The 26,157-nt window shown below is 57.8% G+C and overlaps 2 protein-coding genes across 2 annotated transcripts in view; both read left to right on the top strand.

The window, feature by feature from the left end:
* Positions 1-1,786: 1,786 nt before the first annotated feature.
* KISS1R (KISS1 receptor) lies at positions 1,787-4,641 on the top strand (the record flags this gene model as incomplete). Its single annotated transcript, XM_081092734.1, is given in 6 exon segments — positions 1,787-2,030; positions 2,762-2,886; positions 3,408-3,543; positions 3,766-3,998; positions 4,176-4,520; positions 4,522-4,641. Coding segments are annotated over 6 exon segments (1,203 nt in total).
* Positions 4,642-11,865: 7,224 nt separating this feature from the next.
* ARID3A (AT-rich interaction domain 3A) overlaps positions 11,866-26,157 on the top strand; it is a 36,444-nt gene continuing 22,152 nt past the window's right edge. The window contains exons 1-3 of the mRNA XM_081093444.1: positions 11,866-11,954; positions 15,119-15,748; positions 17,646-17,973. Coding sequence (XP_080949570.1) covers positions 15,369-15,748; positions 17,646-17,973 — 708 coding nt within the window. The 5' untranslated portion in view covers positions 11,866-11,954; positions 15,119-15,368. The remainder of the gene's footprint in view (positions 11,955-15,118; positions 15,749-17,645; positions 17,974-26,157) is intronic.

The raw sequence follows: 26,157 nt of genomic DNA, 5'->3' as shown, positions 1-26,157 counted from the left end.
CTTTTGCTCTTGGCATTTTAATTATTATGTGTCTTGGTGTGGTCCTCTTTGGATTCCTTTTGTTTGGGGTTCTCTGCACTTCCTGGACTTGTAAGTCTATTTCTTTCACCAGGTAGGGGAAGTTTTCTGTCACTATTTCTTCAAATAGGTTTTCAATATCTTGCTCTCTCTCTTCTTCTAGCACCCCTATAATTCGGATGTTGGTATGCTTGAAGTTGTCCCAGAGGCTCCTTACACTATCTTCATATTTTCGGATTCTTTTTTCATTTTGCTTTTCCGATTGGGTGTTTTTTGCTTCTTCGTATTTCAAATCTTTGACTTGATTCTTGCGATCCTCTAGTCTGCTGTTGGAACTCTGAATAATATCCTTTATTTCAGTCAGTGTATGCTTAATTTTTAGTTGGTCCTTTTTCATAACCTCGAGGGTCTCACTAGATTTCTTGAGGGTCTCACTACATTTATTGGCGGTCTCACCAGTCTTTTTGAGGGTCTTACTAAATTTAACGGCAGTTTCTAGAAAGTTCTTGAAAAACCTTAAAAGTGTGGTTTTGAACTCTATATCCAGTCGTTTGCTTTCCTCCATTTTTGTCATTTGTGACCTGTTTCTTTGTCTCCTCATTTTTTATGCGTCCCTGTGTTGGTAATCGCTGCAAGCACCTTTGAGAGAAAGCCGCCCTCAAGTTCTGAGTTCTGCCTGCTGCCAGACAGTCCAGTTTCTCCCCGTATGAGTCTAGGTCCCCAGAGACTCACCCAGAACTGGAGCTCAGAGAAGTTGGGGGCTTGTGACTCCCTCCCAATTCAAAAAGTCAGCCGCGTCCTCCGTTGCCAGCCCTTGCCGGGTGCACCTCCGTACCTCTGCACTTCTGCACCTCCTCTGAGTCTCAGTGTGCTTTTCTCTTTCCTTCTAGTTGTAGAATTTCCACTCAGCCAGCCTTCCTGTGGTTCTGGATGATGTCCAGTTTTGTCTTTTAGTTGTATTTTTGAATTTGTTGTGGGAGGCAGCAATTTCCTGTGTTTACCTATGCCGCCATCTTGGTTTCTCCGAGTTGATGTGCTTTGATGCCTGTGCATAGCTATTCATTTCTCCCTCATTTTAGTCTTTTTATACAAATGGTAGCATCTTATTCTCTGCTGCCAAGTAGTCCACAATGGTAACCATCCTAGCACCTAGGCTAGTCTATGGGATTCATTTCTAGGTGTGGGTTTTTAGGTACAACAGCGTCCACCCCCGGGCACCTACCACCAGGGGTACAGGTGTCTGCCAATAGCTGCCCATGAGCTGGGAGCTGGACACGCCTAAGGGGTCTGATTTGCAGCAACCCAAATCCAGGGAGATTGTGTTCTTTAAAGAAGAGGCATCTTCTAACCGCCAGAACCTGGGCAGTGAGTCCACATCCCCTGGTCAGGGTGGGTCCCTCCAGTCTGCACAGCAGCCTACCCCATCCCATCCCGCTCTGCCCCAACCCTTCCTCCAGTCCTTCTTCTCCAGTGCTCTCACCCTGCTGTTCAGGGGGAGGAGAGAATGGGGGTAAGGTTGCTGGGCGGGCGCGCGGAGGGCCAGGGGCAGGGGAAGGAGTGGAGAGCGCCTGCAGGACAGGCAGGAAGGCGGGGACAAGGCGTGAATGGGGTATAAATGCGAGGTGGCTGCAGCAAGAGCACAGGCGCCGCTGAGTCCGGAGAAGCCACCTTCCAAACCGGTGGCTTCCAGCCGAGATCCTCCCAGGGGTCCGCAGGGGCATCCCCGGACGTCCCGGAGAGCGATCGATAGAAAGAGGGCGGCAAAGTCATGCGCGCCTTGGCCAAGTCTGGGCCCAATGCGTCCTGGTGGGCGCTGGCCAACGCCTCGGGCTGTCCGGGCTGTGGCGCCAACGCCTCGGACGGCCCGGTCCCCGCGATGCGGTCCGTGGACGCCTGGCTTGTGCCGCTCTTCTTCGGCGCGCTAATGCTGCTCGGCCTGACGGGGAACTCGCTGGTCATTTTCGTCATCTGCCGCCAAAAGCAGATGCGCACGGTGACCAACTTCTACATAGGTGAGCACCTCGGCGCTGCGCGCTGCGCTCTGCCAGTCCCCCTGTCGCCCCGAGGGAATGGCGGGGCCGCCCCCTAGCGGTGCCCCGGGCCCTCCCAGAGAGGACTCTCCCCCGCCGGTCTCTGCTCCTTTCCCTGTTGGCCCTGTGCCTTAGGCTAGAGGTCGCAAACTGGCGTTGGAGGGTTCACGCGGTCGCAGCAGTTAAAAGGTTGGAGAGCTCGCCCCTGCCCCTCGAGGAAGATGCCCGGCTGAAATGTGGTCTCTGACACAGTATTCGATGAATAAAGGCAGTGGAGGGGAGGGACTGCTTGGTCCTTGGGCTCCCAGTTTGCCATTTCTGCCACAGTGGCTCAGTTTGCACCCTGGTGTCCTGGGATGGCCTACCATACAGGTGGGTGCTCCGTTCGCGTTCTCCATTCTGTGGTGGGTGTTGGGCCAGCACCACTGTCTCCAATTTGCCGAGGAGGAAACAGGCTCAGAGGGACAGGGGCCTGCTCAGGCTCTCCCAGCCCAGACAGGGGTGAGCGGCGCCCACTGAAGCTTGAATAGCTGTGAAGCCGGTGTGGGGATGTTTGAAATATAAAAGGGGGAGCCTGAAGGATGTAGGGGGCCTCCTGGAGCTGCCCTGCTGGTCACTCAGACAAAGGTGAGTGCTAGGGAGCTGGGCCAGAAGCGCTGGGCGGCGGAGGCCCGGAGCCCCATGTCCAGAGCCCGAACATCTCCCGCCTGCAGCCAACCTGGCAGCCACGGACATGACCTTCTTGCTGTGCTGTGTGCCCTTCACCGCCCTACTCTACCCACTGCCTGCCTGGGTGCTGGGTGACTTCATGTGCAAGTTTGTCAACTACATTCAGCAGGTGGGCTGTGGGCTGGGGAGCCAGGGGCAGGTCTGGGTGTGGGCAGGTGGGTGCAATAGGGAGAATGGGGCACAGGGGGAAGTGGGTTGGGGGTGAATCAGCTGGTGGATAGGCTGGGAGGAGGCGTAGCCTGGACCCAGTGGTGGGGGCGGAGGACCCCAGCAATGGGTAGGAGGGGCTACAGAGAGGCACTGGGTGTTGGAGATGAGCACTGGAGGGGGATCCCGGTTCTTGTCCCACCTGTCCCTAGGATGGCTCTGCCTCTCCCTGCCTCAGTCTCTGGGTCTTAGAAGGCCCCCAATGGCGCCCTCAAGCCCTCACTATTCTGGGGTCCTCTCTGGTATCGCCCCTCTCCTGACCCTTCAATTTGTGTCCCCAAAGACCCTCCCAAGACACGCCCTTTTTGGACATTTGTGTGGGGGGAGAGGGGGCCTGCAGTGTGGACACAGACAAGGCAGGCCCCGGACCAGGCGGGGAGTGGGATGGGGGCGGAGCACACGCCCAGCTCCCGGCCCTCCCAGGTCTCCGTACAGGCTACGTGTGCCACTCTGACCGCCATGAGTGTGGACCGCTGGTACGTGACGGTGTTCCCGCTGCGCGCCCTGCACCGCCGCACGCCCCGCCTGGCGCTGTCAGTCAGCTTGGGCATCTGGGTGGGTGAGTGCAGCGCGGGAGCACACGGGGTGGGGGGACAAGTCCCCGTGCCCTGGGCGCCTTCCTTCTCGCCATCTCTCTCTGGGCGTCGGGAAATGCGCGCCGTAGCGCTCCCTGCGAAGAAGCGCTGAGCGCGCAGACTGGGGAGGCTCCTGGGAGACCAGGGCCCGGGCCCCCTCCTGGCCCTCGTCCCCGGGCAAGGTCTGCAGCTGCGCTGTGGTGCAGGCTCCGCTGCCGTGTCGGCGCCGGTGCTCGCCCTGCACCGCCTCTCGCCCGGGCCGCGCACCTACTGCAGCGAGGCCTTCCCCAGCCGCGCCCTGGAGCGCGCCTTTGCGCTCTACAACTTGCTGGCGCTCTACCTGCTGCCGCTGGTCGCCACCTGTGCCTGCTATGGGGCCATGCTTCGCCACCTGGGCCGGGCCGGCGCGAGCCCGGCGCCCGCCGACAGCGCCCGGCAGGTGCGCCGCTGGGTGGGTGGGAGGAGTAGCCAGGCTGGGATGGGCACAGTGGGGGGTGGGGAGGCACATCTGAGGAATCTGAGGGGGTGACCCAGTGAGGGAATCTGAGGGGCGCAGGAGGGCAGCTCTAAGGGAAGGTCCCACAGCCTCTCCTCCTCCCACCCCCTGCACCCCCAGGGGCAGATGCTGGCGGAGCGAGCGGACGCTGTGCGGGCCAAGGTGTCAAGGCTGGTGGCGGCCGTGGTCCTGCTCTTCGCTACCTGCTGGGGCCCCATCCAGGTGTTCCTGGTACTGCAGGCACTGGGCCCGTCGGGCTCCTGGCACCCTCGCAGCTACGCGGCCTACGCGCTGAAGATCTGGGCGCACTGCATGTCCTACAGCAACTCCGCGCTGAACCCGCTGCTCTACGCCTTCCTGGGCTCGCACTTCCGGCAGGCCTTGCGCCGCGTCTGCTCCGGCGCTTCCAGGCGCCCCCGGTGTCCCCCGCGGTCTGGGCCCTCGGGTCTCTCCGCCCCCCACCCGCGCGGAGCTGCACCGCCCGGCCTCCCTCTGCGACCCCAGACCGTCGAAGCCGAAGCCGGGAAGCAGCCGGCCAGGGCGGTGCCAGCTGTGCATCCTGAGGGAACATGCTGCCCCTCTCTGAGCCGACTCTGGTGGAATCGAGGTGGGCCCCCCTCTGGAACAGGTGTTGCTTGAACAGCAGTTGCCGTTATTCTGTTATTAATATCTTCATTTTTGTCCAAGATAATCTTAGTGAAAATGTCTTGTCCTCTTGTAACGTGTGTTACAAATTGGCTGTGATGTTTGCAGTTGTTGCTGTTGTTGTGATTATTATTTCTGCATGTCCTGACACTGAAGATACTTTGATGCTGGCACTGTCTGGAACTTTCCAGGAAGCCCCAATAGACGTTTTCACTCAGTTAACTGTACGATCGCAAGATTCATCCCATTGTCAGCGATATTAAAATTCAAACACACCCTGCCCAGGTAGCTGAGTTGGTTGCAGCGGTCACCCTAATACGTCCAGACTGGGATTTCAATCCCGGGTGAGGGCACATAGAAGAATCAACCAACAACCCTGACTGGTTTGGCTCAGTGGATGGAGCATCGGCCTGTGGACTGAAGGGTCCCAGGTTCGATTCCAGTCAAGGGCATGTACCTTGGTTGCGGGCACATCCCCAGTAGGGGGTGTGCAGGAGGTGGCTCATTGATGTTTCTCATCCATGTTTCTAACTCTCTATGCCTCTCCCTTCCTCTCTGTAAAAATCAATAAAATATATATTAAAAAAAGAATCAACCAACAGATGCATAAATACGTGAAACAACAAACTGATGTCCATCCCCCCCCTCCCCAAATCAATCAATAAAGCCCACCAATCCCCAGTAGGGGTCCTGCAGGAGGCAGCCTATGGATAATATTTCTGTCTCATTGATATTCCTATCTCTCCCTCTCCCTTCCTCTCTCTGAAATCAATTAAAAAAAAATTTAAAAAAATAAAACCAATAACTAAAAAAGTTATCCCCAGTTCTGAGACCCTCTGTCTGGGCCAGTTTGTTACACAGCGATCAATCCTGCCTCTTGCACAGCAGCCCCATGGCCTGTGCCCCAGGGAGGTTTCCCAGACTCCGGGCAGCAATAATAACAGCCTGTTCTGCCATTTTAAAATGCAAAGTAATGTCCATCGCTAGCTACACATTTCCCCCATCTCAGGTGATTTGTGGATACCGTCCCAATAGAACTTTTCTTGTTTTGAGGCAGACCATTCAGAGACCCAATTTTCCACTTCTTCGTATGTTTCTAAGTGCTGCTCAGAAAGTGCGTGTGCCATCGATCGGAACAAGCGGTCATCTGAAGGAGCAATACAACAAAATACCATACATATCACATCGCATATGTATCAACATATGTGTAACTCCAGCTATTGAAAAAAAAATCCGCATTATTAACCGGTACACCCAGTATTTAAAAAAAGATTTTTAAATGAAGTGAATGGATGGAAAGGGACATTCAGAAAGAGGAATCACTTTAAAACTGCAGATGCAGGGTGTGCCCTTAGCTTATCTTCACATCCATCCAGGTGGACGCTGTTTTTGGAGCCCCTTCTGTGGGCCCGGCTCTGTGGTAGGGACGGGGGCCGCACAGTAGCAGCGAACAGCCCCTGCTTCCACCAGTAGGTCCCCCTGTCTCGCGGGCAACAGGGTGAGTGGCAACCTTCCTAGAGAGATGCAGTGTGGTAGTAGTGGGAAGGGTTATGAAGGAAAAATGTGTGCCCATTGTAAGTAACTAGATCAAGTCCAGGAAAGCTTCCTGGAAGAGGTGAGGCCAAGGAATGTGCACTGAACTCAGAGGTGGGGGAAGGGCACACCAGATGGAGGGCACAGCCAGTGCAAAGGCCCCGATACAGGATATGTCTGGTGGATTTGAGAAATCCCTACAGGGAGGTGGGGCTGGAAGGGACCTTATAACAAAGGGAAATATAGTCCTCAAAATTACTGTGCAAGGAATGAATGAATATTGTACAGAGGGGGCAATGGAGGCACAGAGAGTCTCATGCACCTGCCTGGGGTGGGGCAGGCATGCATTCTGATCTGTTTGATTCTTTCTGGGTGTGGAGGGGGCTCCCCTGCACTTTGGAGACTGAGCTGGGGCCTGGCCCTTTATGGATGGCTTCCTTCTCCAGCTAACCTGGGTCTTTAAACTCCCCCTCCCCAGGCAGACTTCTGGGGCCCTCCCTCAGGTGTGTGTATGGGGTAGGGGGGTAACAGCTGCTGGGTGTTTAATAGCCTAAAGGTGGAGGCCTCCCTGCTACCTGCTGCCATTAGACTACAGGCAGCCCTGGGACGAGAGGCTGGGATCCTGCAAGGGGTGAGCAGGACTTGGGCCCTGGAGAGGGGGCAGCTCCCCTGGGCCTGCAAAATGGGGGGCAACTTGGGGGAATGCCCCCGAGAAGATGGCAATGCTATGTGCTTTAGGAGATGGGCTGCATAAGACCCTACCCCAACATTCGAGACCAGAGACCTCAGTCCCTGAGGAAGGGAGATAGAGGAGGGAGAAGTGGGGGGAACCTTGCAAACAACAGGGGTGTGCTGGGTTGTTCCCCAGGTTTATGGGAGTCATGGGAAGCTTCTCAGCAGGGAGAAATATGATCCAAGGTATGTGGCGATGGCTTTCAATGTATTATTTAGTTATTGTGACTAGTCTTCTTATCTTTTGGGCTGCCAGGACCAGTCATATGACAGTACAGACCATCTGGGAGGGGTAGGATGAGCCCAGGGCCACGGTGGCCCCAGGGGTCTGGGTGGGTAGGAAGAGGGGTTAATTTCAAGTTCAGATAAACAATGAAAAAAAATTTTTTTAGCATAAGTATATCCCGTGCAATATTTGGGATATACCTAAAATTATTCCTCGTTTATATGATATTCAAATTTAAAACCAGTGCTGTATTTTATTTATTTTAAAGTATATTTTATTGATCTCAGGAAGGGAGAGGGAAAGAGAGATAGAAATATCAATGAAAGAGCTGCCTCCCAGCCGAAACCGGTTTGGCTCAGTGGACAGAGTGTCGGCCTGCGGACTGAAAGGTCCCAGGTTCGATTGCGGTCAAGGGCATGTACCTGGGTTGCGGGCACATCCCCCGTACGAGGCGGCTGATCGATGTTTCTAACTCTCTATCTCTCTCCCTTCCTCTCTGTAAAAACTCAGTAAAATATATTTAAAATAGGTTAGGGCCCAGTACTGCATATATAAAAAAATATATTTTCATGGATTTTCAGAGAGGAAGGAAGAGGGAGAGGGAGAGAGAGAGAGAGAGAGAGAGAGAGAAACGTCCATGATGAGAGAGAATCATGGATCGGCTGCCTCCTGCAAGTCCCCCACGGGGGATTGAGCCCACAACCTGGGCATGTGCCCTTGACCAGAATCGAACTTGGGACCTTTCAGTTCGCAGGCTGATGCTCTATCCACTGAGCCAAAACAGCTAGGCTCAGTACTGCATTTTACCTAGCAACTCCACCATGGAGCATCCACAAGGCGCTATGTCACACATGAGAAAAACATCCAGCGGGCCTGTTTCCCCATCGGACCCAGCAAACTGGTTTTCAGGCGATGCAGCGCCATCTAGCGGCCCCAGACGGGTGACGGCGCTAGCCCTGCCCCGAGACTGCAGCTCCGCAGGTTCCCGGCAGGTGGCGCGCGCACCCCACGGCAAGTCCTAGCTTCCCTGGGTGGACTACACAGAGCTCATAGGTATCCCAAACTGGACCCTGGCTGAAAGTTTCCCCGCTGCAACATAGGTTAAGCAGAGCCACACAATTCATTTCCAGGGTCTTAGGAACTTTTGTCTCGTGGGCCTCTTCCATGAAAAAATACTGTATTTTAAAAATTACATTTTACAACTGTGTTGCTATAAAGACAAATATAATTTAGGCAAAATTCATTATGTACTCCTGATTGCTACAGAGGGGCAACTGGAGCCACAGGGAGACTCATGCACCTGCCTGGGGTGGGGCAGGAGTGCATTCTGATCTGTTGTTCAGTTTTCTTTTTATTGTTCTTGTTTGTTTGTTTAATCCTCACCTGAGGATATTTTTTCCATTGGTTTCAGAAAGAGTGGAAGGGAGGGAGGCGGGGAGAGAGAGAGAGAAAGAGAGAGAGAGAGAGAGAGAGAGAGAGAGAGAAAGAAACATCAATGTGAGAGAGACACATTGGTTGCTTCCCGCAGGCGTCCCAACTGTGCTGGGGATCTAGTCCAAAACAAAACCGAGTTACAAGTTAAATGCCCTTGACTGGAATCAAACCGGCGACCCTCCAGTCCACTGGCCAACGATCTAACCACTGAGCAAACTGACTAGGGTGATTTTCCTTCTTATTTTAAAAAGATTATATTTTCATGTCCGTGGCACTTGGCTCACAAGGACAAGGCAACCTGAGGCCAGGTGTGAATGATAGCAGGTCAGGGATGGGGGTTTCTGGCTGTGCCCCATACCCCCACTCCAGGCTTTTTAAAAAAAATTGAGACGTATATGGTGAATAGTTCAATTTGACCTCCACCTCTGTGTAGACAGACACCAAAAATGGTGTATGATGTGAGAGGAAGAGAGGGAACACGAATCCATTTAGTCAACCAACATTTATTGAGTACCTACTACGTGCCAGACTCAGCTTCAGGGCTGGGGACACAGTGGTGGACAAGGCTGAGTAGGTTCAATAAATACAACTGTTCGGTTCTGGCTGGTGTGGCTCAGTTGGCTAAGCCTCCTTCCTTGCACAGAGATTTGCTGGTTCCATTCTGGTCAGGCCACATGCCCAGGTTTCCGGGCTCAATCCCCAGTCGGAGGTGTGCAGGAGGCAGCCAACTGATGTTTTTCTCTCCCTCTCCCTCTCTCTCTCCCTTCCTCTCTCTCTCAAATCAATTAAAAAAAAAAAATACAGCTGTCTTGAAATAGTGCCTGGATGAGGATAAAACAGAACGATGTGACAATGGGGTCATGGGGCCCACCTGACGCTGGTGGGTCAGGGATGAACCCTCCAGGGAGCTGAGGTCCAGCTGAGGCAGGAGAAGGCAGGGGTCATGAGGTGATGTGGGAAGGGCACCTCAGGTGGGGGCATGGCCAGTGCAAAGGCTAGGATGTGGGGATCGATTTGAGAAGGAATAATGTGGGGAGGGAGGCAGTTTGAGATCTAGGTGAATTTTTGAGCCAACGCCCCTCTCAGGGTGGAGAGCAGGTTGAGTGGTGGGCTGAGGGCTGGGTAAGAACCAGCCTGTTTTTTGTGCTTTTTTCCCCCAGGGGCTGTCCAAAACACACAGGGGCCCCACAGGATGGTCTGGCCAAGAAACCTTTTAAGACGGGAGTTGCTGTGCCTAATTTCCAGGTTGTAAAGCAGAGACCAGAGAGGTGTCTGAACTAACCTAAAATTACACAGCCAGGACCCAGCTGGAACCTGGGCCTGCTGCCCACCAGTAGCAGAGCCCGCAAGGCTGTGTATCACTTTCCAGCTCCCTCCCTGGGCTAAAAATAGGGCCCCCTCATGGGAAGGCAGCTGGGAATCTTGCCAGACCCTCACCCTCCTGGGCAGGGCACCTCTGGGAAGCAGCATCTAGCTGGGTGTGGACTACAGCTTTTCCCTGGAAAATGGGGAGAGGGTAGCACCCCTCCTGCTCTCAGGGGATCCTGCTATGCAAGGAATGAATTAATATTGATCCACTGTACAGATGGAGGGAATGAAGGCACCAGAGGGGTGGGGCAGGGGTGCATGCTGATCTGTTTGGCTCTTTCTGGGTGTGGAGGGGGCTCCCCTGCACTTTGGAGACAGAGCTGGGGCCTGGCCCTTTATGGATGGCTTCCTTCCCCAGCTAACCTGGGTCTCTAAACTCCCCCTCCCCAGGCAGACTTCTGGGCCCCTCCCTCAGGTGTGTGGGTGGGGGTGGGGGGGTAACAGCTGGGGCTGGGTGTTTAATAGCCTAAAGGTGGAGGCCTCCCTGCCACCTGCTGCCATTAGACTGCAGGCAGCCCTGTGGCTAGAGGCTGGGATTCTGCCAGGGGGTGGGCAGGACTTGGGCCCTAGACCTGTCTCCTGGGCTTGGGAATCCCCCAACAATGGACCTACAATTTGGGGGAGGAGGCCGATATGGGACAGCAGGACCCCCCCCGAGAAGATGGCAATGCTTTGTACTTTAGTGGAGGGGAGGCGCTGCACAAGATCCCACCCCAACACTCAAGATGAGGGACCCTAGTCGCACCCAGTGGGGACCCCTGAGAAGGGGCGCCCTCTGTGGGGCCCCTGCCGGCCCCCATGCTCCTAAAGGCTCCTATCTGGGCTGCAGCCTGGGCCCCGCGATTAGCCCCCTCAAGCAGAGAGCAAACCCCCACCCGGACCTTGCCCCACCCTGCTCTGTGCCTCCGTTTCCGGTTCTTCCAAATGGGGACATTCAGCACCTCCACTACCTAGAGGTGTGAGCGCTGAACCTTGCCTTGGGCAAATGGCCAGGAACCCGAGCGCTCAGAATATGGAAATTATGAAATGATTACTAAAGCGAGGCTCCCGTATTCTCCTCTTAGGTGAGTTGTCAGGCTCTCAGGGGGCGGTGACCGTCGGTGGTAGGGATCGTCTCGATTTGGCGAGCAGTTCCCACACCCGCCCCGGCCCCGGGACGCGCGGCCCCACCCACTCGTTTGACCCACCGAGAGACGTCCCCCGGTCCGGCCCGGCTCCGCCCCCCGGCCCCGCCCCGCTCTCATTTCTGGTCACCGTAGCCTTTTGCGGCTTCGGGTCTCTCATCCCCATTTTACAGACGTGAAAACCTTGGCTCGGCTCGGGGCAGGCGGCCAGGTCGCTCGCGCCGGGTCCCTCGAGTCTAAGAGACAGAGGTGCAGCGTCGAGCCTGGCGGGTCCGTCCCAGGTGCTCGGTAAGATGGGGAGGAGGGTCCCGACCCGGCTCGGGGCGCCCCAGCCTCCTCCTCCTCCCGCTCGGGCGCTCCCAGTCCCGCCCGCGCCCTCCGCGCGCTGTGCGCTCCGGGCCGCGGCGCACACTTTGCCCACCGTCCCTAGGCCGGGGGCGGGGCCTCCGCGGCGAAGTTCCCCTGGCTTTTATTATGCATTATCTTTTAAAGGGCCCGCGACTGGGAAATTTCCATCCACTCGCCCTTCCCTCCCAAGACCCCTGGGCTGGTCTTGCGTGTTCGCACCAAGCGCAGGGGGGTGGGGGGGGTGGGGTGCGAGGGGCGTCCGGGAAGGGGGAGGGGGCCTCGCGAGACCCCTCCCCGCGTCCCAGGCCGCGGCGCTGAATCACCCGCGAGGTATTTGCATCTGAGAGCGATTTGTCACCCGGTGATTTGTCTTCCCGGCGGTGAGCGCGCCGGTGGGGGGGAGGGGAGGGGCGGGGGAGGCCGCGCGCAGGGTGACTTTTACCAATCCGGTCGGACGGGGGTGTAGACGCGGACTGGGCCCGCGGCTAGGTGAGTCCGCGCTCGGCACAAACCCGGCGGCGGCCGAGAGCCAGCAGCTCGCAGCTTGCGGCCCGGGCGGGAGGCCAGGCGCTGCCGGGGCTGGGCCGGACGCCAGGCGCGGGGCATGCGCCCCGGGAGCGGGCCTGGCGCGGTGAGGCTGGGGTTGGGGGTGATGGCCTTTTAAATCGTGGGTTCCGGTCCGGGGTGCGGGGGATCCCCAAAGTGGGCAGGGATATGGATGGGGGTCAAGCGTCGGGAAGGCGACCCTAGCGGTAGGAGTTGGGGTGCTTTTCTCTGCACCCTCCTGTTGACCTCATCACCTACCATGTTGCACAGGGGCGTGCTCGCGCTCGGGGTGGATCGGGGGTCGCCGATGCGCTCCCCCTTTGGCGGAAGGAAATGGTCTCCAGGCGCGCGCGGGGGGCTGCGGTCCGGATTCAGTTCATTTTTTTTCGCCTCGGAATCTGGTGTTTTATTCGGGAGCAGTGGGAGCGCCGGCCGGGGAGGGCAGTTCCCTGGTGACCCTCCCCTGCCCGGACGGTATATTTATAAAGTGTCGGTCCCCGGGCCGAAAGCGGCCCCTGGAGGGGACACCGAGGTGCCGGCGCTCCGGGGCGGGTTCGACCCGGGCCCCCGACTCTCCGGAGGGGATCCCCGGGGAAAGCCCCCTCCCCCGTCCAGGGCCCCCCGACACAAAGCGGGCGCAGGAAGCGCGAGGAGCGCGCGTTTGTCAATTCCAACGTTCAGCGTCTGACCTCGGCAGCGCGTTTGTCAATAATCTTCCGTTTTTCACTCGCCCGGGCCGAGGGATTGCCCCCCCACCCATGCAAATCCGCCGCTTTCCAAGAAGCGTTTGAAACCGGGCTGGGGTTTTTGTCGTCTTATTTCTTCTTCAGTGTTTCCTCTCCCACTTCCTCCGGGCCGCCCCCTCCCCACCCCGCCAGCCCCCTCCCCAGCCTGCTGCCCCACCCTCCCCCTTCTCTTCCCTCCGTGGAGTGAGGGGCCCCTTTCGCCACCCGCGGGCCCCAGGCTTGCACAACTCTTTAAATAACCGTGTTTTGCAAGCCCCGGCCCGGCCGGAGCGGGTGACCTCTCTCTCCCAGAGGCATGGGGGGGGGGGGGGAGGGCGTGGCCCGATTTCTCCTCGCCGCCCCCCCTCCAGGCAGTTCCTAACGACCACTCAGCACCCCCCGTCCCTGCCAGGTCCCTGCCTGGGAATGCCTTTCCCAGGGGGCTGTCATAAAGTGGGGGTAGGGGCCGAGGACAAAGGGCTCTTGGGGGGAGGGGTCTGGAGGGGGTGGGCGCTGCCAGTTTAGGGTTAATGGCAGCCTTGAGGGGGCCCTGGCCTGGCCCAGAGGGGCTCCGGGGTTCCCACCTGCCCCCTCAAGCCGTGGGGTGGAGGCCTGCCCTGCTCCCCTCCCCCACCGGGGGTGACCCGGAAGGGTCATTAAACCCAGCAGGCCAGGCGGGGGCAGCGTGGGGGGGAGTGGCTTCCTCTGGCCTCTTCCTTATGCCCCCCCCAAAGAGGTGGGGGGGCATTGCCTGGAGCGTTTCCTTGGGAGGGGGCTTGTCCTGAAGTTGTCAAAAGTAGGGGAGGGGCAGTGGGCCCCAGACACTGGGTGAGAAATGCCCCCTCCGCAGTTTGGGAGCTGGTGGGGTGACTGCTGCGGGGGAGGGAGTGCTGGGTGCTGCTTTGCTGTCCTGGTCACTCGCCAGCCCTGTGGTCTCTGAGGGGGTCTTTGTGCCCAGGGACCACTGCCCCTGCTGGATACTGAGGTCTTTTGGGGGGGGTGCCCCTTCCCACTTTTTACAGGGGCCATTCACCTGCCCCCCATTGCCCTTTTACCCAGGAGGCCCCAGGGGGTCCGAGTAATGAGTGGCTGGTCCAGGAGAAGGTGGAGGGCCGCTGGGCTTGCGGTGGCTCCGCGGGCCTCTTCCATGACTGGGGCGATTGGGAGGGGGCTACCCTGCAAGTCGACGTGGTGTCAGGCTCCTTTTAGCTGGTCGCCATCGTGGGGACATGGCATCAGCTGGAACGAGGAGCCCCTGCCCTTGCCCACTGGCCCCACCTGTGAGAGACCCTTCTGCCCCATAGGAGGTTCATTTGCTGGGTTAGGGGCTGCCTCCTGGACCCTCCTATGCTGTAGCATCTGGGGTATCACCACCAGGCCTGATGAGTTTTGTCCATTTGTTTTATTGGCGCCTTGGTGGGTGGGGGTGTGGCCTGGCTTGGGTGGGGGGTCTGGGGTGAGAGCCGGTCCTCCTGTCCCGGTGGAGCCAGGTTGTGCCAGGCTCTGGGACATCCCTCTCCGGAGTCTGCCGCAGGCCCTGGCCATTAGGGTTGGTGGTGATCTGAAGGGACCCCAGGCAGCACATTGCATTCTGGGATGTTGACCCCGCGTGGGGTCCGGAAGTGCAGGGGAAGCCCCCTGCAGAGAGCACACGGGAGCAGTGGGGGCTCTCATGGCACCCAGACACCTGTTAGCAGGGCATCTCCGAGCCTCAGTTTCCCTCATCCACAGAATTGGGACAACCTAGCCCCTCCTTCCCTGACACTGACATGATGTGGTGCCTGTTTTGTACCCAGATTCACCATCATCAACTCACTTCATCTCTGCCTGTCCCAGCGAGGTGGATGCAGTTAGGGCACCATTCTGCATCTGGGGAAACAGATCCAGAGAGATTGAGGCTTCGGGCTGAGAGCATGAGTGGGGGAGGTTTAGCTCAGGATCCATATGCAGCAAGCACAGTCTGGGCCAGGCAGCACCAGCACCTAGAACCTGGAATCAGAACCCAGAACCCATTCGGGTTCTGGTGCCCAGCAGGCAGCTGTAGCCAATCAGAGGCCAGGAATGCCTTGTCCTCTGCTCTGTTTATGAAGCAATAATCCACACGGGTCCTTGGGAGGTGCAGTTGCGACTGCATATTTCTCTGTGGGGCTGCCTTGAGATCCTCAGGAGTCCAGTGCGGGGGAACAGTGCTTCCCAAGGTGGACAGAGGAAGGGGAGATGGGGAGAGTGTGCTTCTCCACTTCCAAGGAGCCCTCCAGGTTTGCTCCCTGATGGGAGTGGATGGGAGGGATTTTCCCAGAGGCCTTTGCAGTCCAACCTCAGTGGGGAGGATGAGGCTAAGGAACTCAGTGTGGTTTGACAGTCTCTCTTACTGCCCCTCAGGTTTCTGCAAACACGTGAATGAACTGGATGCCAGCCGCTGCTCCTTCGTGCCCGGAGTGAGAAGGAGGTGCTGCCTGTTGGCATGCCCTACCAGCCCTCAGTCTGAGCCGAGCGGCCCCCACCTTCCGCCACCCTGCACTGCCCCGGCTCCCCCGCGGCCCCCACACTGCAGTGCGGCCGGGCCCCCTCCCCGAAGGGGCCGCCCCTGCCACCCACCCCTGGTGCCCGGGGCGGCCCAGCCCGCAGGGCCATGAAGCTGCAGGCTGTGATGGAGACACTCCTGCAGCGGCAGCAGCGGGCACGCCAGGAGCTGGAGGCCCGGCAGCCACTGCTGCCTGAGCCCCCTGGTGGCCCCCCAGCCCTCTCCAAGGCTGCCTCGGACGAGGACAGAGACCCCGAGAACACCCGAATGCAGCAGGCACAGATGGCTGCCCTGGCCGCCATGCGGGCTGCCGCCGCTGGCCTCGGATCTGCACCCAGCCCCGGCGGCTCCGAGGACGGGCCCCCCAGCTCGGAGGACGAGGACACTGCCCAGGAGGGGCAGCCAGGCTCACCTGGCCGAGGCAGGGAGGCGCCGGCTCATGCCGAAGGCGATGGGCACTTCGAGGATATGGGCTCTGATGATGACCTGTGAGTGAGGGTCTGGGGGCTTTGTGCACTGAACGGTGTCTAGGTCTTGGTGACAGAGTTGTAAGGGCCGGACAAGGCTCCTTACGGAAGTGCCACCCTTTGGAACAGTGATGGCGAACCTTTTGAGCTCAGCGTGTCAGCATTTTGAAAAACCCTAACTTGGGTGCCGTGTCACATATAGAAATTTTTTGATATTTGCAACCATAGTAAAACAAAGACTTATATTTTTGATATTTACTTTATATATTTAAATGCCATTTAACAAAGAAAAATCAACCAAAAAAATGAGTTCGCGTGTCGCCTCTGACACGCGTGTCATAGGTTCGCCATCACTGCTTTAGAATGTTCTGGGTGGCAGTGGACATGTTCTCCACATGCACTGTCTAGTCATAAGTGGCTCCTGAATGTGAAATGTGGCCAGTTCAGAGATGTGGTTGAGGATTAGTGTTTGTAGCTTTATTTCATCTTAATTTAAACAGAACTAGCCACACACGCCCAGTGGCCCCATCACCCAGCGAGGCTACAGCAGATCCAACATCAGGGGCAGATAAAGTTGGTGGACTGGGTAGGACTTGCACAGGGTGGGCATTAGTTGGCTCACTGGGGTCTGTGTTTCACAGGAGTCTAATGTGCACCCTGAACTGGGTGCTGGTGGGATCCCAGTGGGATCTTTCTGGGAAGACTTAAAAAAATTTTTTAAATTGATTTGAGAGAAAGAGGAAGGCGGAGAGAGAGAGAGAGAGAGAGACATCGATCAATCGGTTGCCTCTTATATGCACCCCAACTACGGATCGAGTCCAAAACTTGGGTATGTACCCTGACTGGGAATCAAACCCGCCGCCTTTTGGTGTTTGGGATGATGCTCAAATCAACGGAGCCACATCAGCCAGGGCGCTGGGAAAACTTTTTGTTGGTTAACCCTTACCCGGGGATATTTTTCCATTGATTTTTGGGGAGAGTGGAAGAGAGAGGGAAAGTCAGAAACATCGATGTGAGCGATATCAATTGGTTGCCTCCTGCACAAGCCCCGAGCCGGGGAGAAGCCTGCAACCAAAGTATGTGCCCTTGACCAGAATCGAACCCGGGACTGACGCTCTATCCACTGAGCCAAACCAGCTAGGGCAGGAAAACTTGAAAAAGCAAAGAAGCCGAAACCGGTTTGGCTCAGTGGATAGAGCGTCGGCCTGCGGACTGAAAGGTCCCAGGTTCGATTCCGGTCAAGGGCATGTACCTGGGTTGCGCACATCGCCAGTGGGGGGTGTGCAGGAGGCAGCTGATCGATGTTTCTCTCTCATCGATGTTTCTGACTATCTCTCTCCCTTTCTCTCTGTAAGAAATCAATAAAATATATTTAAAAAAAAATAAAAAATAAAAAAAAATAAAAAGCAAAGAAGTGGGGCAAGTGCAGGTTGTGATTGGGACTGTCAAGAAAATGAAGCAGAGGTGCTCGGAGGGGGGTGGCTGAGGCCAGCATTAATTTTCTAGAATGATGGGCAAAGTAGTGACAGTCCCTAGGAAAGGCCAGGAAGCCTGGAACAGCATGCCGAGTAGAGGGAACAGCCTGAGCAAAGGCCCTAAGGAAGGAACCAGCTTAACATTTTCAAGGCTCAGCACGGCAGCTGGTGCAGCCGGGAGAGGCGAGGGGGAGCCAGTTAGCACTAGGCAGGGACTGGGGTTTATGTCAAAGGAATAGCTACAGTTTGGTCAGAGCTAACTGGGACCAAGAGGTGTATGGCCCATGCTCTGCTTCCAGGCCCTCTCAGCAGCTGGGGCAGGTGAGGCCCAACCTCCCCGTGTTGAGAGAGGAAACCCAGTCTAGGATGAGGAGCCGGCTTTGCCCTGGGACAGGGGTGAGCCGGTGCCTTCTCTCCTGACCTCTGCACTCTGCCTGCCCCAGGAAGCCAAAATGGGAAGAGGAGGAAGAGGAGGAGGAAGAGCTGGAGGAAGACTTGGGGGATGAGGACGAGGAGGAAGAGGAGGAAGACTATGAGGATGAGGAGGGGCTCGGGCCCCCGGGCTCTGCTGGCTTGGGCCCTGCAGCCCTGTTCCCCCACAAGGCCCAGCTGCCTCAGGCCTTCCGCGGTGGTGACGGTGGGCCCCGGGTGCTGGGCAGCCAGGAGCGCCCAGGGGCTGGCCCAGCCCACCCGGGAGGGGCTACCCACGTGGTACCCCAGCTGCAGCCTCCTGACCACGGGGACTGGACGTATGAGGAGCAGTTCAAGCAGGTAGGTCACGTGTCATGTGCCGTAATGGGGACAGTGGAGGCAGGGCCCACCTGGCCCGATGGCTGGCTTTTATCTCCCACCTACAAGTGCCAGCTGGATGCTAGGGATCCCATGGGTGGGCTGGCTGTTAAATGCATTAATATGGGGGATGCAAGCCAGGAGAGAGAAGTGGGGGCTCTTGATGTCTGCACCAGAAGGACAAGCGGGGGGCCAGAGCGAGGAGACGGGCTCAGGGTGGAGGGAATGGCCAGGCAAAGGCTGTGCAGTGGCCTAGCCAGGCCTGGTTTGTGGGTGTGCCCGGTGACTCGGGGCTGGAGGCCTTGTCGGTCCGGCCTCCCGAGTGGAGCTCAGTGTATGGAGGTCCAGGCGGTTGGTTGAGCAGGAGGTGGCCACGTTGTGTGGTTGGTGTGGACGGCCAAGCACCCTGGGGCTCTGGAGGGGCGGGGAGGAAGCCGGCCATTCTGGTGCCTTTCCAAGGGCGGCCAGGGCAGAGGAAGTGGCCGGGCGGGGCATCCTTTGAAGTTGGGCCGAGCTGGGCTGGGCAGATGGAAACCAGATGGCGGCCTCGGCGGCCAGTGGGGCTTGCATTCCATCCTCGGCCAGCTGGGCCCTGCCCCGACCTCTAGGAGCGGCTGGAGGGGACCTGGCCTCCCTGGCCCAGAGCCCAGCCTTGCTGGGGCTCCACGGGGCTGTGAACATGACGGCACCCGAGAGTGGCCTCCGGGTAGCTCCCTTCCAGGTGCCGGCTCCAGGATTGGCTGCGAGCCCCTCCCAGAGGGAGGTGAAGCCCGGCCGCCCTGTGCTGGTCTCCAGGGACTCAGAGCCAGTAGCTTCTCTCTCCGCTCCACTTGGAGAAAAGGATGCTGGGACTCGGGAGCCCTCGGAGACTTGCGTTCAGGCCATCAGAAAACTCACCGATGAAGTAAAGACCTGGAAATTGGACCCATGGGGGCTGTGTTGGGAGTGACAGGGATGGAGGAGGTGGGAAGGCGGAGGGTTGGTACTGCAGGGTTGGCCAGGCCAGTTTCAAGGACAGGAGGGAGTGTTAAACACCCCCTGAATGTGGCCACCAGCCTGAACCTGCATGGAGGACTGACGGCCTCACCCTGCTCCCTGCCTCAGTTTCCCTCCCTTTGGGAAGAAAACCCTTGCCAGGTGGCCGCTCACCCCATTCTGTAGATGAGAAAACAGGCATGGTGTTGGAAGCAGGTTCTGCAGACGCTGAGCCCCTGGCGTCCTCTGGGTTCAACATAACACAGACGGACATGTTGTAGGCGAGTCATGTTTACTTAGCCACCAAATATTTGCTGTCTGCCCTGCACACAGCCCTCAGGCTGGGAGTCACAGCTGGACAGACGCCCCTGCCTCACAGCATCACAGCCAGGTGGGAGGGGCGAGGTTGTGCGGCCCTCGGGGCATCAGAGGTTGACAGAACCCCTGCTCCCCTGGCCCCAGCACTGATGGAGGTGGGGGGGCGTTGGTGGTCAGGCCAGGTGGGGACAGGGGTTAGAAGCCCTGACCCCAAAGACCTTTTCGCATGTCGGGAACAAAGAGCCTCCGGAGCCATTGTCCCACTTGTCGGGGACGTGACGGTGATGTCTGGGGATACACAGGGTCAGGTCACAGTTTCTGAGGCCAGACGGTCAGGGAGCTTCAGTGTTACAAAGTCACTCTCATGGTTCCTTTCTGTTGTGGGTGGAGAAGGTCAGTAAACCAGTAGATGGATAATAACATGGGATGTGGTCGGCGTTTTTACAGAGGAAGCAGCGAGCCTCTTGGAACGTGACCTTTGGGCTGAGCCTTGTAGGAGAAGGAGCCAGGCACACACATGGAGGAATGGTGCGCCTGGCAGAGGAAACAGCCCGTGCAAAGGCCCTGTGGTGGGACCCGGCTTGGCTTGGGCATAGGGGCCAGACATTATTGGTCTGGGTCCCAGAGGCGATGGGCCTGTATTCCGAGATGAGGTGGGCTGAGGGAGGTTTGGGGCCCCCAGGGGCCTGCCCTGTGGTGCTGGAGCTTATTTTTGCCCGTTTATGGCAGGTCCTGCTGCCGGTGCTGCCTGTCCACCCAGCTCGCCAGGCACCTGTGCAGCCAGTGTCAATAGTGGCTTGGGCCCAGCCAGCTTGGCAGATGTTGGGGGCCGTGTTGACTCTGGCGCTGCCCCACCCCCTTCCTGGCACGTGGCAGCCAGCCGGCCGGCCATCCACTTGGCATCATCTCTGTCTCTTCCTCCCTGATCTTGGCAGGGCCTGACTTCTGCCCTGAAACCCTCGATAGCCTTGACATTTCACTGTCGGCTGTAGGTCTGGGGGCACCCAGGCTGGGGAGGGGCCAGGAGCAGTGGGCTCGTGACCACAAAATCTCTCCTGGAAAACCTGGAGTCCCCCTCCCCTTAGGGCCCCCCCCCCCCTCCCCAGACACGTACTCTCATGAAGCTCAACCGGAGCTGCTGGCTGGGGATGAGGGTGTGTGACAGGCCGTGATTAGGATCTCAGCCTCCTGGCGTCGGATGTTTCATCTGGTGACATCCTGGTGGCTTCCTGTCACCAACACGGCCATGCGTGGGCTTTAGAAAGTGCCATTGTGGGATTTTAAATCGGCAAACTCTTCCTCACAGATCTTCAGCCGCTAAAGGATTTGAATCCTTTGTCTTAAATCAGTGTTGGCATTTTCAAACAGCTTTATTGATAGAAACGTTATATGGTACATAATTTTACCCATTTAAAGGGTGCAATTCCCTGGTTTTTAGTGTATTCACAGGGTTGTGCAGCCATCACCACAATCAATTTTTGGACATTTCATCACCCAGGAAGGAGTTGCATCCCCTTTAGCAGTTCCCCTCATCCCCTTCCCCAGCCCTTGACCCATTTTCCGTGGATGTGCCTGTCCTGGGCATTTCACAAAAATAGAATCACACTGTGTGGCCTTTGGTGTCTGGCTTCCCTCACTGAGCGCCATGTGTTCAAGGTCCATCCCCATTGTAGCGAGTGTCGGTGCTCCGCTCCTTTTCGCGGCCGAGTGACATTCCAGAGTGTGGCTGGGTCCCCTTGTGCTTGTCCACTTCTCCGTGGGTGGACACTTGGGTGGCTTCCACCTCTCAGCAGCGGGGAATCGTGCTGCTGTGAACATGCATGTTCATGTGCAGGTTTTTGTGTGAACACAGGTTTTCACTTGCCTTGGGTGTGCACCGAGCAGTGGGCTTTCTGGTTCAGATGGTGACTCTGTGTTTGATGTGTCGAGGAGCTGCTGAGCGCTGGCCACAGCTCTGCCCCATTTTGCATCCCCCCTGCCGTGCATGAGGCTCCAGTTTCTCCCAGTTCTCACCAGCACCTGTCATGCCTGGTTCCAGCCGTGTGTGTGAGTGTGTGTGTGTGTGTGTGTGTGTGTGTGTCCTGTGGCATCTCAACGGTGGTTTTGATTTGCATGAAATGTTGGGCTGCTTTTCCCTGCTTTCCAAGGTCATGTCTGCTCACCATATCACTTGTGAAGGAGGTCAGAGATGCAGAGATGACAGTTTTGCCTAATATATGTCGCTTAACTGTGCCACAGGCAGCAGGTTGCACGGCTCATGTATGTCTCGTGTGTATCCTCTTGATGCCACGGGGGAGGCATTGCCATGGCCCCTGTTGTGCAAATGGGGAAACTGAGGCCCGTGCCCTGGGGGAGGTGTGAGCTCGGACGGGATTCCAGGGTAACCTGGCCCCGCACCTGCCAGAGCATTCCTCGGGGAGTGGATGGACCGTCACGGGGCCGGGGCCGCTGGCTACGGGGCTGAAGGGAAGCCTGGCAGCTTTACCGAGCCTCCGTCTCCTTCATCTGAAACGGCAGCAGCTGGTCCAAGGCGTCACACTGAGGCCTCAGGACCCAGTGCCTGGACACGGTGGGCACTTGGGCAGAAATAGCCACCAGCAGCCCCAAGAGGCCGCTGGCTGCCTCCTCACCAAGGGCCCCATCTGGCCTCCCCCACCCCCCGGCCTCCTGGGGCCCATTTATTCCAGGGGTGTCCTCCTCTCTGACACATGTGGCCCTGGGTATGGGTTTAGGGACTAGGAGGTGAAGCCATGGGTCTCAGAGGTGTCCTCAGCTAGAGGACATGTTTTTTTTAGAAAGAAAAGGTAAGGTTTTATTTTGCGTCCCCGGGCGACCCACGAACCCCAAAGACAGAGCCAGTGGATTCCTAGAGGACATGTTTTGAGTTCATTTTTTGTTCCAGAATTAACACTAGACACCATACTTGTGGGGAGAGAACATGGACTGCTTCCATCAAAGCTCGAGGCTGACAGCCCCCACCCCAAACTGGCCGGTGTCAGCCATGGTTTTTCCGGGCCTGTATCTACCCACGTGAGCCCAGACACGTGACCTTTCAGAGCTGTGGGTGGCTCCACCCATTGTTCAGCCGGACACTGCTTTTGTTTTTGTTTTTTTTGGGTATTTTTGGTTTTTTTTAAATATATTTTATTGATTTTTTACAGAGAGGAAGGAAGAGAGATAGAGAGTTAGAAACATCATCGATCAGCTGCCTCCTGCACATCTCCCCCTGGGGATGCGCCCGCAACCCAGGTACATGCCCTTGACCGGAATCGAACCCGGGACCCTTCAGTCCGCAGGCCGATGCTCTACCTACTGAGCCAAACCGGTTTCGGCTGCTTTTGTTTTTTTATTTATAGTCTAAAGCTTTACATATGTCTCTCCCCACCCTCACCCCCCACCCCTGCTTAACCGCCGCCCCTCCCCCCAAGCCATTCCCACCCTGGGCAAGCCCCCACCACCCCAGTGTCTGTGTCCATTGGTTATGCTAATATGCGTGCATGCAAGTCCTTTGGTTGCTCTCTAACCCCCCCCCCCCCCCTGCCGTTTGTCTCTGGACACTGCTTTTTGTTGGTGTTTTCATGCCATCATCGCTCAGCATCTGACTGTCGGGTGAGAATGTCCCAAGTTGCCTGGTTTTCGTTAGCTCCATGCAGAGTTCCCTGGTGGGGCTGACACCAATGTTGATCTGCTTCTCTGTTTCCGTGTTGTAAACACTGCAGTGAACATCTCTGGCCTGACCGGAGCTGCTTGGGGCAGTGTCGGGTTGGGTGGGGTGGGGTGGGGTGGGAGCTGGAATTGCTGGGCCTCAGGGAGGAGGTGGCAGACATTTTCTTTATCCTGCCTGGCAGCCCCCCAGGCTGGGGAATATGGATCAGGACACAGGTATTCCCAGTCCTAAGGGGGTCAGGGCTGGGCTAGAGGAAGAGGATTGGAAGGAAGGCTGCCCAGAGGAAGGGGCATTGGAGCGGGGGCTTTGCAGGGCATGAAAAAGTTTGCCAGGTGGGCAGAGAGGGGTAGGGTTTGCTTCTTGGAATAGCGTGGCTGGAACATAAAGGGGAACGGAAGAGGTGGGAAGAATATTAGGGCAAACCAGAAGTAGGCTCGCAGGGGGTCTGGGCAGGATTTAGGTGGGGAGTTGGGGAGATGCTGGGAGGCCTCTTCAGGAGCCCACGGGCCAGGCAGAGGTGAGAGGCCGGCGCCACAGCTGAGCCTTTTGGGTGGGGACAGAGGATGAGTTAGAATCTTCCCAGTGGAGGAGGGCATTCCAGGGAAAGGACACAGCCTGGGCCAAGGCCAGGTCAGACACTGGGTTCTGAGCCCAGCACGTTCATCCGGTGTGCCTGAGACCGAGTGGGCCAGGGGCCAGGCCCCGTGGGTGCTGGGCCAGCCAGCTCTGGCACCAGGTGTCTTCCTGAGGCGCTGGGAGTCCCGGGAGGGGTATTGGGAAGCCCCTGGGGAGCCCAGCCCTCCCTGCCTAGGGCAGCGCCTGCCTCATCAAAGCTGCTGTGGCTGTTGGCTCAGAGCCAGCTGGGTCATGGCGGGTGCGGGGAGGGTGCTTGCCCGCCAGCCCCTGGCACCATGCCCCTGCCCGTGCCAGCCCTGGGAACCACACTGACTCAGCCGGAAGAACCTTATCTGTCCCCTATGCTGTCACCCAGCCACAGGGTCACCACCATGGGGTCACCGCTGTGGCCTGGCCCCACGCCCACTGCCAGCTCCCCACCCTGGTGGCGCTGCCAAGTGCCCGGCCACGCCTCACGCTCTCTAATAACACACGCGGCGACGGAGGGAGCGGTGCCTGGCAGGCAGTGTCCTCCCCGAGCGCCCAGCAGGGAACGAGCGTGGGCGAGCCACGTGGGGGCCGCCTGCTGGCAGGGTGTGTGCGTGTGCACGTGGGTGTGGGGACGTGGTGGTGCATATGGTTTCGTGGGCTGTGGTGTCCCGTCTTCCCAGGGCCCTGAGAGTGTCGGGGTCTGTTTGCCAGAGCAGGGGCCCCGGGGACATTTGAACCCTTTGGTGTGTAACACACGCCTGTGCTTGTGTGTGGCTGTCGTGTGTGTGTGTGTGTGTGTGTGTGTGTGTGTGTGTGTGTGTTCTGAGGCCATGTGGACCCATCTGCGGCATCTTTTTTTTTTTTAATTAACTTTATAGAGAGGAAGTGGGCGGGGGGGAGGGAGAGAAATATCGATGTAAGAGAGAAACACCAATCGGTTGCCTTCCGCACTGCACCCCGACGGGATTGAACCCGATACCTGGGTCTGTGCCCTGACCTGGAATCCACCCGCCACTTTTTGGGGTATGGGACCCCATCACAGACGCTCCAACCAACTCAGTCGCACTGGCCAGCGCGCATCTTCTATGTGTATCTGTCACCTTGGGCACATGCTCAAGTCCTGATGTGTGTGTATGTCTGCATGTGCTTACCATGTGACGTGTCTCCAACTTATGTGGACATGTTGCTGAGTCCGCCCTGGGGTCCGGACACCCAGTCACTTGGGGGTGACTGGGTGTCCCAGGGTGTGCTGATTCTGGTGCCTAGAGTGCTCCTGTGTCTATATGTGATGGGGTAACAGTCTCCTGTGGCTTTGTTTGCACCTGGCCGTGTAGGTGGGGGTCTGCAAGCACACACGTGTGAGAGCACCTACACACAGCCAACTCCCACAGGTGCCTGTGTGTGAGCCTGCGTGCCTCCCGCCCCTGGGCTCCTCTGCCCTGTTTAGCGTGAGGTCTCGGTGGTGCCCATTAGCTGTTAACCAGAAAGTCAGGTCCCCTGGTCAGTGGATCACGTTGGCAGCCCAGGAGCAGGTCAGCTGCCCTCGCCTGCCTGCAGTGGATCGGACTGCAGCGCTGACAGGGCCCAGGGGCCTTGGAGACTCCCACCACCCTGCTCGATTCCTTCCCCTCATGTGCTGTGTGATCTTAGGCAGGGCTGTGGCCTCTCTGATCCAGGGCTTGGCCCACTCTCTGCCTCAGTTTTTACACTTGACAGAAAGGCCCTTCAACCCCCTAAATGTTCTAATTCCCACAGCCAGCACCACCTATAGTGATGTGGTGGGGAGTCCCCCTCACCCTTTGTTGTGATAGCCCCGCACCCCCATCACAGATGCTGTCACCATGTCAGGTTGCACTCCATGCCTGGTCAGGGGAGCAGCTGGGGGTACTGGCCGGTGGGTGGTCATGCGTGGGGGCGGGGTGCAGACCGCCCCTTTTCTGACTGCCTGGCTGCGTTCGGCCAGAGGACAATTAGGGGTCACAGGGTTAAATGGTAACCAGCCTGCCTTTTGAAGGCCTCAGCTCAGGACTTGGCCTTGCACTGTGGTCGGGGCTGGCAGGGGTCTCATGGGGCTGAGGGGTGGGGGCCAGGGAAGGTGCAGTCAGTACCGCTTGCCACCCTTGCAAGCCCCTCGGCCCCAGGGGCCCCTGCAGAAGCGGATCTGGGACGCACTTCTGTCCTCCCAGACGAAGGAGACAGGTCTTTGCAGATATAATTAGCTAAGATGAGGTCAGACTGGAGTAGGGTGGGCCCCGAGTCTAAGGACAGGTGTCCTTATGGAAGAGGAGACACACACAGGGAGACAGACAGCCACGGGAAGAGAAGGCAGAGGTCAGGGTGATGCTGCCACAAGCCCAGGGACACTGGAGCCCCAGGAAACTGGGAGGCACAGGAGGGACCTTCCCTGGAGCCTTGGGAGGGAGCGGGTCACCTTGATTTCAGCTGTCTGGCCCTGGGACCATCTGGCCCTGGAACCGTGAGAGAATGAATCACTGTTTAAGGCCACCCCAGGACATAATTCAGAACCTGAAGAAGGTTTGGACCCCTGACATGGCGCTCGGATGGGCACTTTCAGGGATCCAGGGCCTGCTCGGCACATG

This window comes from Myotis nattereri, assembly GCF_964212035.1.
Source record: "Myotis nattereri genome assembly, chromosome: 5".
NCBI lineage: Eukaryota > Metazoa > Chordata > Mammalia > Chiroptera > Vespertilionidae > Myotis > Myotis nattereri.
The sequence above is the reverse complement of the archived record's forward strand: the minus strand, read 5'-3'. Positions and strand labels throughout refer to the sequence as shown.